The following is a 12,985-nucleotide window of genomic DNA, read 5'->3' as shown; positions in this document are numbered from 1 at the left end:
GGCATTTTTTTTTCATGTGTGTTGGAGTAATTTCATCTCCATATAAGAAGCCCAGGCAGAAAGATCAAGGTTGTTTTGGGTGCATGGAGTGATGGATCTCTTTTGGATCCATAAAGAACATTTGTGCTGTAAATGAGATGTGAAATGTTGTTAAAAATTGAAAGATCATCCATATAAATCCATAAAAGTACTATACAGTTGCAGTTGCAGTACATATGGAAAAATCCACATTTCAGTGTCTTCTGATGGTCCCTCACCTCCCCTATTTTATGGAAACCACTGTCAATGTAATAAACTAGTGATCTGGGTTCATCCTGTTATAAAAGTTGAGTAAAGCTGGAGGCTTTCATAGGCTTTTATATATTTATTGAAATATTATGAATTCGATGGGTTTTCTTTGTTAAAGGGTGGTATACTGGAGGCCTTTTATCTGGCCAAAACCTGCACTGTATACATTCCTGTAGTACTACATGCTTTTAATTAAATTATGCAGTTTTAGGCTGTATTAAAACTTTTGCTCTCTCCAATGCAGTTTTAGACTTTGCAGCAATTATGAGCTTCTGAAGTGAGGAAATGTATGTTCAATTTAATGCTTTCACTGAAAAATGTGTGAAATATGCATGTTTTATGTTTCCTTATACAGTATTGAGTTATGATGAATTAAGATGATCTTAATATTAAGATCTTTTGGGAAATTGGGTATTGTGTAGCACATATTTAGAGCTCTGTATATTCTTGTTACATTTGGAAGTAAAAGATTTGTAAAAGATTAAAAATTAACATATATTAATATAGTTTATACCTTAAACAGCCTATGGACCGCCAGTGGGCTGAAAGTATTATTACAAACCTATATTACCAAAGAAAAGCCCCATCAGTTTGTACAGACGTCCACGTAGTTACTGAATAACAAGTCTTAGTGTGTAATAAGCCTTGCTGCGTTAAGAGGTTACCATATTCTGGGACTCATTTCTTTGCTATATTCAAAAATGTACTGAATCAAGACAGAACCACATTGTACTCACTGTAGTTTTGAGCTTTGCAAATCACTTCACCCCCAAAAATGTAGGGACCTTTTAGGCCAAACCGTTACTGATATCACCTACAGTAACCTCATTTTCCTCATTATGCACCAATCCTATGACAGAAGAAGACCCAGAGTCGTAGATGAATGGAATAAACTTTCTTTTTCTCTTTGGTGACACATGGTATAAAAAGCAACTTTCCTTACAATTGTTTTTTTCCACACACAACCCCAGACATTCACATTATACAATAAACATGTTATACTATAAATATAAAAAGATATGTGCATTTTCGAGTAAACACAATGAACAAAACACAAAAAAAAAAAAAAAAAAAAACTTGAAAACACTTGGGATGAACATAAGGCTGACCTTGATTATGAAAATGAGCAGTGAGCTATTCCGTTATTCTGTGAAGCAAAGCTGTGCTGGCTGATAGATTTGGTGGATTCTACATAGTCCATCAAAAAAAAAACACCCCAAATGTTGTGTCGGTTTCCATTTCCTCTGTGTGTCTGAGTAGCGAAAATCCTATCAGTCACAGGTCGTTTGTCGGTGACAGTCCTCCACACGAATCTACATTGCCAGGACGTGTTAAATCTCCAAGATGTTGCATTTTAACTGCAACCCAACCACAAGAAGACGAAGAGCAGCTTGAAAAAAATAATAATAATAAATTACATGCATGCTGTTAAAAAGGCATTTGGTTCAAGTCTTGTTGAGCAATTCACAAAGTACATTCTCTTAAAAAGTAGTTTTACATCATCTACTAAAGACGTCACGAAAGCAGGGAAAGCTTGGAGCACGGTAGCTCTTCTAAGGATTAAAAAGAAGGATTACGAGGGTTAAAACTGAAGGAGTTAAATGTGAGTGAAACCTTTGTCTTTGTGTTGTAAACCAAGATGACTCCAATTGGCCTTAGAACAGTCTTGACTATGCTGCCTTGGTCAAGGCACTTAAGTGTTCTTTTGGATGAGTTTTCTTGTAGCGTGCATCACTTCTGGACCAGGAATCAAAGCTCAAGTCCAACTACAGTTACTGCAATATGCTGTTAGAATCTTCTCCACCCCCCAAAACAACACACTGACCATCTCCATATCTTTTGTTACTTTTTAAAATGTCCTCATTAAGTCTTGAGAGTGCAGCCTCAGGATGGTTCTCGTTCTTGTAGACCTGAAAAACTCTCCCACATCATCCGTACGAAAACATGGAACCACAGCAAGCTTGGAGATGTGTGCTGGGACATTTTCTGGCTCAAAGTTCTTTGTATGGTGCTGGCATTGATGAGCACATCGTCTCTGATCTCTATGGCTCTTGCAAATCTACGAGCTGGTTCTGCATTTAAGTGCTCTGCACTTGACAAAGAAGGCACTGTGTGGTCCTAAGCAGAAGTAGAAAGGCTGTTTGTAAATTCTCTAAAAAAGAATCAGTCATCCAGCAGAAATACTGAGTTTTTTTTCTTTTTCTTCCAGAGCTCAGCTAAGAATACTTTTTTTTTTTTTTTTGCTCTTAAAATACTGAAAAGGCACTGCATTGATTCCAGTATCTAAACCTCAGATCTTTGTCCTTGTCCTGTTTCCATATATATGTATGCATCTATGATCGTTCAAATCACATGAAGGTCCATCATGTGGTAAGTGAAAAAGCTCTTGTAGTGATCCCTCGAAGAAGAAACTCGTCGCTGGGACCACACTGTCGTAGCGAGTAGGTCTAGTGTTTGGTCCGGCTGCCTTTGAAAGCGTGGCGGTGATGGTGTTTCTGGGGTGAATCGGGTTTCTCTGCAGATCTCCTCCGATGGTTGCTGTAGCTTCTTATGTTCTGATACCTCCGGCTGTACGCTCTCTGGTAGCTGGAGGCTGCAAAGGAAGCGAAGGAACATGTTTTAGGTTTGACTGCAAAATGTTTTCTAAAAGCAGGTTAGCAAGACCTTCATTATTGATGTGGACTTCTGTTTTTATCACTGTGCTCTACCATAACACCAAAACTGGCCCAGCTGTAGCAGCCACATTTAAGATTGTTGGCCACATGTGATCCCTAATCTCAACTCCAGCCAACCATGTGAAATGTCCTTTCAGCTTTTCTATCTGTGCCAGTCGTGGCTGTGTTCTGGTTCCTAGATTTGGATGAAGTTATTTACTCATTTGCTGTCAGGGAAATGCACAGTGATATCTGTATCACATCAATACTGGCACATCATTTACAGATACTTATTTTGTGCAATGCCAGTCCAGTTAGATGCAATCAAAATTTTGACATTTTATAAAAATTAATGTATCAACACCAACGACATTACGTTATGAAACAAAGGGCCGGTTTCCCAGACAGGTATTAAACCTAGCCTCAGACTACACAGCATGGCCATTCCAGAGAATGGCAATATACCCCTCTATCTACCGGATGGCATTGGGCATGGTGACTTCAGTCTTATGCATGGCTGCTCCAGAGTGTCCTGTTATACTGGCAATGCTTTTCTATGGTGATTAAATAAGCTGGGTCAGTAATGGGTACGCGGTTAAGTAGCTGAACTCATTAAAAGGAGGGTCTGGAATCCTTTGTACATACAGTGTATCTATATTCAGCCCAGAATTCCTATATTTGTGTATACCCAATAATGACTGGGCTTTATATCACAAGAGCGCAGTATTATATGGGATAATATAAGTACAGTATTCGATCCAAAATAAGCCATTACATTAGCCAATGTCCATATACGCTATGTTCAAAAATAGTTAGTTAGTGTGTTAGTGCATTCATCTACTTTTATCGCAGGTCACTAGCAACCTGAAGTATGGATTTGAGGTTTACAGGACGCTTATTTTATAGAACTTACGGGTCATGCAGGAGATTTTGGGCAGGTCCCATGAGCCGTCTCCTCTGCAGCGAATGGTGGGTATGTGCCTCTGGATGAAGCCGTCCATGCACTGGTACCTGATTAATGAGTTGATCTCATAGCGCGGCCGCATCTGCCCAAAGGTGCGAGCATTCTGCACCAGCGGAGGCTGACTGCATGACACTGTAAGCAGGGGAGAACAGAAAGTAGGGAAATAAGCTTAATAATCATTTGAACATATGTAGTTTTAACATTAGGGTGTTCACTTCTGCATTTTTCCCCAAGACATGGAGATCCAGCACTTCTGAAGAACTCAAGTGGTTATTTGAAGTGCTTGTTTTCCATATTCTTGTACATATAGAGTTGTATATAAGCAGAGTCTTAGATATTTCCTTTACATCCTCACCTGTGCCCTTCTTGCAGGTAAAAGTTAGATGATAGTTGCAGGGAACATCGTTCCACTGACCATCCTCGTGCCAGATCATCACCACACAGTCCTCTCCAGAAGAGAAGAAGCTGTCAGGCTGATTGGGTCTCCAGTTCTCATATTGCTGCAAGAAAAGAATACAAGTAGTTGAGTGCTGGGTAGAGCAAGCATCACTTTTTTCTGCATGACTTAAAAGCAGTCACTCCCCTTTATAAAGTCATGTCAAAAGAATGACCCTTTTGCTTAATGCCAATCCGTGCACACAGTGTTACCGGAGGATTATTTTAGAGCTCAGGTGGTTCTATACAAAAAATCAACCTGTCCGAAAATATCACTTAATTTGACTACATTTTTATAATGAGAAAAATACATTATGCTGTAATGTACTCATAATCTTAAAACCAGTAAAAATTGTATTGGTTTGAAGAATCTGATGTCATAACGATACTCTAAAAACTCTAAAAAAAAGATTTATAGCTAACAAAACATTGTACTGTTGTAAAGTTTTTTTTACATATTTTATTGTTCTTTCATAGTAAAGAGCTTTTAAAACTGCACAACTAATTTCTTTCATTTCTAGGAGATCTGTTAAATACGTACAGTGTATATAATAAAATGTATAGTATATATATACATAGTAAGTGTAAGTAAGTGTAATTAGGTTTTCTGTCTAAATAAGATTATGGCGACCAAAGTTAATGAAGGCTAGTTGATTATACATCTAGTCTCATGACGTAATCTTAAAATAAAGTAAGCAAAATCTATTTTTAATTGACATAATTATCTGGCTTGGTATGTTTCATCTTTGGCACCAGGGGTGTGACTGGGTCCAGGTTATTAGGTTCACATCTCAAACGTTTTTCTTATAGACCCAGATATTTTAGGGTTAATTGCATATTCATATTCAGTATAGCTGGAGTAATCAAAATTACCACCACATATCCAACTGACAGTTACCTAGCTGTGATGGACAATACTGATCAGCAGAATGTGTAGCATCCTGACAGTGAATATAGCTGCAACAGTATTGCGTCTTTGCAACATGGAAAAGTGCAGTGAGCAGTGTAGTAGCACAGAAAATGGATATTTATGTCTAATATATACAGTTATTAAAATGCCCCATCCCACAGATTGGTCTTAACGCCTGATGCTAATAGACTTCACTTTTAACCCTGTCCCCTGCTGATGAGCAGTGGAAAAATACTGGTGGCCGGGATTTCTGAAAGCTGCTCTGAGAGTAAAAAGATTGGTGCTTTGGCAGTCAACAGCTTGCTGACGGTAATGCATCTTTTGAATGATGTGAGAATGCACTTCGACTGCTGGCTTATTCATCTCTCTTATGGGTTCATTAAGCTGACACTAAAAGCATTACAAAGAAGCTTATGAATCACTAATGATGTAAAACGTGGAGAACAGCAATAATCATTTCTTAGCAAGGACAACAAGAAATGGTGTGGTGGTAGTAGTAGTGCACATCAGAGTCCACGAGGAGGAGCTGTGTACCTCCTCACCTAAATGTCACTTAAACTGAAGTATCACTAGAGGCAGTGTGCTATGCACACTTGAATATTTGTTAGCATTAAAGGCCTCATTCCATACAGGGTCTATGTCCCTATAGTCCCACAGCTTACATTTTCCATGAGTATTTCCCAGTCCCAGAAATAAGCTGGCTGTGCCTTTAAGGCACATTGTACCTCATTCATAAGGCATTTCAGGTTGTGACACTCCTCATATGTTCAGTGTGAATGGGTGGGGTTAAACGACTTTGGACCTAAAAGATGGATATGTAAGTGTGTTGGATTTTGTGATGTCACAAATTCAGTGAATTCAGAACAGGACTGTAGGGACTAGGGAATGAACAAAAGTTTTGATACTTTACCAGTGATTATAAACCACACTGAATAAACTATTGCAATTTAACGGCAACTTTATAGGCCTGGGAGTTAAGAAATTTCAATTTTCAAATTTCAAATTGCAATATACACTCTTTAAAATAAAGGTGCTACAAATGGTTCTTTGAGCAATGCCTTTTTTATAGTAGAATTAGTAGTAGTTTATTTACCAACGTAAAGGTTCTTCACCCTATTCACACAATTCTATATGGAACTAAAAGTGATTATTCTATGGCATCGCTCAAAGAACCCTTAAGAGTGTACTGTATCTCAAAAGTATCTAAAATGGTCTCTGTAACAAGAGAAGGCCAGTATGTGCTTCATATTCATGTGAAATAATAAAAAAAGATTATGCGAATTCAATGTGTCAGAGACAACACAACTCCAGAACTAAAGAAGGCACATCATGTGGAACTTCTTGATGCAGCGATGAGGGTTCTTCAGGCCTGGATTGTACAGAACAGTAGTGATGATTCTGTGCTACTATATACACTGAACTCTAACTTGAGGTCTGTGAGATACATCACCCACCTAGTCTGGAGACAGTACAGCCAGTGAGAATCTGAGCTTAGCAAGGTACACAAACAGTACTAGGCTATAATCAAACTTATAAGACTCTCTGATCAGCTCTCCCAATCTGTGGCCCCTTCTACCAAACAGCCAGCTGGCCACAGTCACTGGCTAAAGCCCACAATAAATGTCATCCCTGTATACTAGCAACACCAGATGATGAACTCCACACAGAGCGATGGCGGACGATCGCTCAGGCTGCGTGGTACTTCCAGGGGACGTGCTGTAACTCTTTACAGGGTCCAGCACATTTCCTTTCTTTCAGTTTCCTTTCTTTCCTTGTCCCCTCCCATGGAGCACCTCGATGCCCAAGTATGATGTCACCAGCCTTGCCTCTCTTTAGATGTAAATAAATGGAGTGTTTACGACTTAGGCTTGAGTTGATTTTGCTGCTTATAGTCAAAGTGGATGTTATTCTGTAGGGCTGTTACACTATGGGTGTGACTTTGCCCCATATTCTGCTCATACAGTAGAACGGCAAGAGAGTGTATCGAAATATTGCACTGTTGTGGGTGTTGCCAAGAATGTGTCAAACTGGTGGCTACGGTAGATGCTGATCTGGCAACGCAATCAGTCGCATTCTGTTAACATTAAATAAAGGGTGGAGAACATGTACACTAATGGCACTATATGTCCAAATGTTTGCAGACATTCCAATGAATGCATTCAGCTACTTCAAGCTGTATCCATTGCTGACATATGTGCAAATGGGCATGAACGTGTTGGCATCATGTCTAATGCCAGGCATGGGCTAGAGGAGCATAAAGCTCCTCAGCACTGAGCTGTGGAGCAGTGGAACTGTGTTCTCTGTAATGACGGATACTAGTAGTTCTATAATAACAGTCCATTTGTTTCAGTCCATCCTCCTTAGGACCACTACAGAGGAGGTAGTATTTGGGTTGTGGGTCATTCTCAGTACTGCAGTGACACTGACATGGTGGTGGTGTGTCAGTAGTGTGTGTTGCGCTGGTACGAGTGGCTCAGATACAGCAATGCTGCTGCAGTTTTTAAACACCTCAGCGTCACTGCTGAACCTGCACCTACCAGAAATATCCAGCCAACAGAATTCTGTGGGCAGCAGGGTCCTGTGAGCACTGATGAAGGACTAGAGGATGACCAACACAAACTGTGCAGCAACAGATGAGCTTCTATCCGTGTCTTATCCCCTCGTACCGGCACAACACACATTGACACACCACCACCATCTCAGTGTCACTGCAGTGCTCAGAATGACCACCACCAAAAAGTAGGTATTATTTGGGTGGTGGTCATTCTGAGCACTGCAGTGACACTGAGATGGTCCTGTGGGGTCCTGACCATTGAAGGACAGGGTGAAAGGAGGTTTACAAGGTATGTAGAGAAACAGATGGGCTACAGTCTGTAATTATATAGAAATACAATGTGCTCCTATATGGTCAGTGGAGCTGACTGGGCTGAGTGGGAGTTCTTTCTAAACCAGTGCTGGCTGAAATGACTGTGTATATATTCATATATTCATGTTTAAAATAATTCTGACAAAAACTGAATTGTGAATTGTGTGAGATTTCATCTCCAAAGGATGTCAGAAATGGACACCCCCTATCTAGTCAATCAGTACTTAACAGCTGAAGCAATTTAGCTGAACAGCTGAGGGTCTCTTGTCTTTGGAATGCTCCCTGTATGAGAACACACTGCTCATGGCTGCCATCTCTCAGCAGCACTGTGGATTGCGACTGGTACTTCAAAGCCGTTCAGACCACTTTGCCACGTGTCCTGTTATTACACTATTCTACAGGCTACCCCCTGTTTCCTGCAGGCCTTCTGTAATGATACAGTTTTTACTCTCATGACAACCTTAATGACATCCTAATTCGCACAAACACTCTCACAGCCACTGCACCTCCCTGCCTATACTCATGTATGCACACGCATACATACCCCTTAACTGTTGTGAGGGACTGTTGTTTCAATCCAAAGAAACAACAGCAAAAAAAGCAAAAAAATTCATTTAAAATAACTAGTTTTGTTTATTTATATTTATTCTAATGTGAATGTCTAATAAATGTTTACTGCCCAGACAAACAGCTTCACATATATATCTCCCCAAATATCTAAGACCTTATCCACACATATCCGACGTTAATACCTCGGTTTCTAAACCAGTTAAAAGGCTACATTTATATTTTATAATATTTTATAACAATATCTAAACATAATTACATGTCCAAATATTTGTGGATACCCCTTCTAAGGAATGCATTCAGCTACTTTAAATTGCACCCACTGCTGATACAGATGTGCAAATGCACAAACAGTGGCTGAATGCAATTAAATCTTCACAGCAATGCTCCAACATCTAGTAGGACAGTGAAGACAGTTACTCCAACAAGAGCAGGGACTTTTAATACACTTGATTTCGTAAGAAACAATTATTGAGCGGGTGTTCCAGTACTTTTGTCTATACAGTGTACATTGTCCCAAATGTGTTTATTGGCCTCATAAACACATGAAGATATTTTGATAATATTGGCACTAATACCTCACAGTACCCCAAATTCTGATGCATAATGGCCAAAGTAGACCTAAATACAGCACAAAGCTGTAAGTACATGTTTACAACAGCACTGTGCTGTTCAAACAGCAGGCCATAATTCTAAATGTTTAACACAGCTTCAAATCTCAGATTTGGAAAGAAAAAAAGCATGATGCTCAGGTCAGATAGATCACAGAGATGATTTTAATATTTGTAATGTGAGTTGATGAGTTTAATGTTTGGTTAAAAAGCTGTTATGCTTGTCCACACAAAAAAAATAATAAAACAGGGTTCTCAATAACCCCCCCTACTTTTGCACAGGAGTAATGTAGTTCAGAGCACATCACACTCATCTAACCCCCATCACTATCACACACACACACAAAAACAGTCACTCAGACACACTCACACCCCTCAAGGCCTTATCCTTCACTGCTGTGTGCAGTCCCAGGTGCTGCCCATCTGTATGGCTGGTTCCTCTCCGTTTCCTGAACAGAGCCGCTACCTGTCCGCACCTGTCAGCTTCCTCCCCCTTCGCTCATTCGCAGGTTTATTTTAATCTCTCAGCTGGGAACGGACCTCCACAGATGAACACCGCTTATCTCCTGCCCCCTAAGGCCTTTCTCTCTTCCCCATCCCCCGGCTGCAGCCTGCGTCTTTGAAGTGATAGCCCAATCGGCACCAAACGACCCAAAGCAGTAATTAGCCACTTTCCTGTGCGCTGGAGGAACAGCTCAAAGAACAATTGAGGCGCGCCTTGCAAGCCTACACCCCCCCCCCCCCCACACACACACACACACACACTTTTCTGCGTACATACACAGAGATACACTGATAAAAAGCAGCGGACATCGTAAGAGACGCTAATCCTGTTTGTGCATTTTGAATTAGAGTGGGAACACTGGAACACTTTGAAGATGTCCTCTGTGTCTTTTGTGTCCTTTCTATGATATCTTAGGTTATGTGTGCCTTAACCTAACATTACCCTCAGCACAAAGGGGAATTCTAACACTAGGGAGTTTCTCTAGAGAGTTTGTTAACAATTTGAGCGTTCATAGATAAGCCGCAAGGCACCATCCAAAAGTGGCCATCATTCCTCAAAGATCTCCAGAATTGTCTGGGAAGAGAAAGACATAAATCTTAGTGACGTCTCTTACCACAACACGGCCATCTGTCCATCCGAAATCGTTTTCAAACATCTTATCATTCAGGCCGATCCACTGGTAGTCGTGGCCAAGTCCTGCGGGGATAAAACAGAGCACGTAGGTTAATTCTGCTGCCATATTAGGTGAGCCTGCTCAGTCTTAAAAATAAAAGGGCAGTTTTAGCATGCACAGTACACTTCCTGTTTCTCAGGCCCAAGAAAGCTGTGCTCCATTCTAGTGGAGTGGTGAAAACATGTGGCTATAAACTTCACCTCTCTATTCCGTAACTGCCCTGAGCAACCTCCATTAGCCTATTTTCTTAACCGTCTGGCAGAGCTTCCTACTACTCCAAACTGTCTGGAGACTTGGACTGGAGAAAGTCTTGCAAGGCATATAGGTTACAGGGTTCATTTTTTTTTTTTTAGGTACTAAAATCGTAACAGGTTAGCCAAGGCCAATAACATTGGCATTTATAATATATGCCGATAATTGTATTTCCAAACTGTAAAGAAAAAGAGTGGGTTCTTTAGCCAGCCTGGGTAAAGTCATTGAGAATCACTGCTATTGGTTCATTTGCTCACACCATGTAAAGGGCAGCTGACATTCAGATGGTGTACGAAACAGTGTGGTCTGTTATTTATTAGCATTGCCATATTAGCAGCATTAAATCTGGACAATTAAAAGTTCACAGACCACATCCACTCATGGAAAGCCCTTTAAACTCAAGCACTTACGGTTGATAAAGTCCTGCTCTTCATGGGACAGAATGCTGGTAAGGTGAGCCCCCTGAAGGCGACACTCACGCTCGGCTGCATCCCAGGTGCGCCTGTGGGGGAAGTACTTGTAGCAGTGCCCCTGGAACTTGTGCCAGCCATAGCTGCACGTTTCTGTATCTGCAGAAGAGAGGAAATGAGAGGAAAGTTTAACTTCTGTAGAAAGAAGACTTTAAGTAGGTCACATGCTTTCTCAAACGAGTTCCAAGTCAACTGAGAATGGTGATTGACTCTAGGTATTATCTCTTTCCTAAAATGTTTTATGGCCTTATCTTTCTAGAGTAAACTGGTAGGAGTACCATAAATCTGACAGCATGCTTTGTGTGAGAACGTCTTGATCTTTGAAGGTCTTCCCTCTTACAATGCTCCACCTGAGGGCTGCTGATTTTATCTCTCTTTCATCCTCCCTCCTACTTAACTGCAAACCAATTCAGTGAGATTGGTGAGCATGAGATCAGGATCCATAATACACTACATGTCTAACACAGCTTGTCTAGACCCTGCAGAAGAAGTACTGCCAATAGATTAGGACTCTCTGGAGCAGATAAACATTAACCATGCCTAATGCCAGGCATGGGATAGAGGGGTATAAAGTCCCTCAGCACTGAGCTGTGGTGCAGTGAAACTGTGTTCTCTGGAACGATGGTGCTCCATTCAAGTGGGATGAGCTGTGAAGATAGGGATGAAGTGGGGCGGTAAGCATCCAACATCCTGGCGTCACAAAGGCTCTTATTGCTGAATGCAATCAAATTCTCACAACAAGGCGCAATAGACAAGGCCTCCAAAGACTACTAGAAAACCTCCCTTTCCCCATTAACACAAACTCTTTGTAACTCCCTTGAGTTTGAAAGAAACGATGAATGGGCAGGTGTCCAGATACTTTTGTCTATATAGTCGTAATATGGCAGTTGAAAATGAATGAAAATAAACTATGAAAACAGCTATGAAAACATCCCTCCAGAAATGAACCATGTTTAATTAATCATTGTTTCTGGATCAGCCCTAAGCTGCACTGTTTCAGTCTCGGATATATTGTTTAACATGGCCTGGGTTGGAGCAGACTAGCCCTGGCAGAGAGGCTAATGACTAGCACTTAATCATCAAACCTCTTGGGAAAGATGCTGAAGGAGAACCTCTGCAAAGCCAAGCTTTCATTCCAGTAAAAGACAATAATATACAGTATGTGAGCTTTATTAAGAAACATTTACCAGTGGTTTTAAAAGTCCATTTTGAAGTGTACTGAAGCTAATAATCTGCTAATGCTAAAAAAACAACGCTGATTAACGCTGATAATGCCTCTTCTTTTTGGCCTGTGCTCTGGTCCATTCTTAAAGTATAAATAGTTGTTTCACAGCTTTTAGTGGTTCTGTTGTTTCCCTTTTGGCATTAAGAGTCTGAGAAAACAGCTGTGTTTTAAGCTGTCCTACACTCGATCTGAATCACCCCGCTTGAAATGGGAAGACGGGAGGGGTTGTGATAAGTGGACCTAATGCCTGTGTTATTGATGCAAACTCTAATATCCAAAGTAAATGTGTGTTACTTAAATGTCTGTTTTGAATTTCAAATGACTGCGAATAAATCTGGAGAGCTGCTATAAAATGAGGCTGTAAAATGATTTTGTATTAAACACTGCTGCATGGCTGTTAAATGCTCAAGATTTAATGACTATCTGGTCTTTTAGCGTGGAAAATCATAATAATGCTAACACATGGCCCCCTGTCCCATCCCATTCACTGAGGCAGTGAATAAGATCAATGGTCATCAACATACAAAACACAACACCCCAAAATGAGCTTTTCTTCACAGAGTAT

General features: G+C 40.6%; 1 protein-coding gene across 1 annotated transcript in view; it reads right to left on the bottom strand.

Annotated features, from left to right (window-relative positions):
• Positions 1–1,168: 1,168 nt before the first annotated feature.
• vcana (versican a) overlaps positions 1,169–12,985 on the bottom strand; it is a 42,370-nt gene continuing 30,553 nt past the window's right edge. The window contains exons 11-15 of the mRNA XM_072664495.1: positions 11,136–11,294; positions 10,414–10,496; positions 4,262–4,406; positions 3,856–4,038; positions 1,169–2,881 (exon numbers count right to left, since the gene is read on the bottom strand). Of these exons, the coding sequence (XP_072520596.1) occupies positions 2,736–2,881; positions 3,856–4,038; positions 4,262–4,406; positions 10,414–10,496; positions 11,136–11,294 (716 nt within the window). The 3' untranslated portion in view covers positions 1,169–2,735. The remainder of the gene's footprint in view (positions 2,882–3,855; positions 4,039–4,261; positions 4,407–10,413; positions 10,497–11,135; positions 11,295–12,985) is intronic.

The sequence above is a fragment of the Salminus brasiliensis genome, chromosome 20 (assembly GCF_030463535.1).
Source record: "Salminus brasiliensis chromosome 20, fSalBra1.hap2, whole genome shotgun sequence".
NCBI lineage: Eukaryota > Metazoa > Chordata > Actinopteri > Characiformes > Bryconidae > Salminus > Salminus brasiliensis.
Note: the sequence above shows the minus strand (reverse complement) of the source record. Positions and strands in the feature narration are given on the sequence as shown.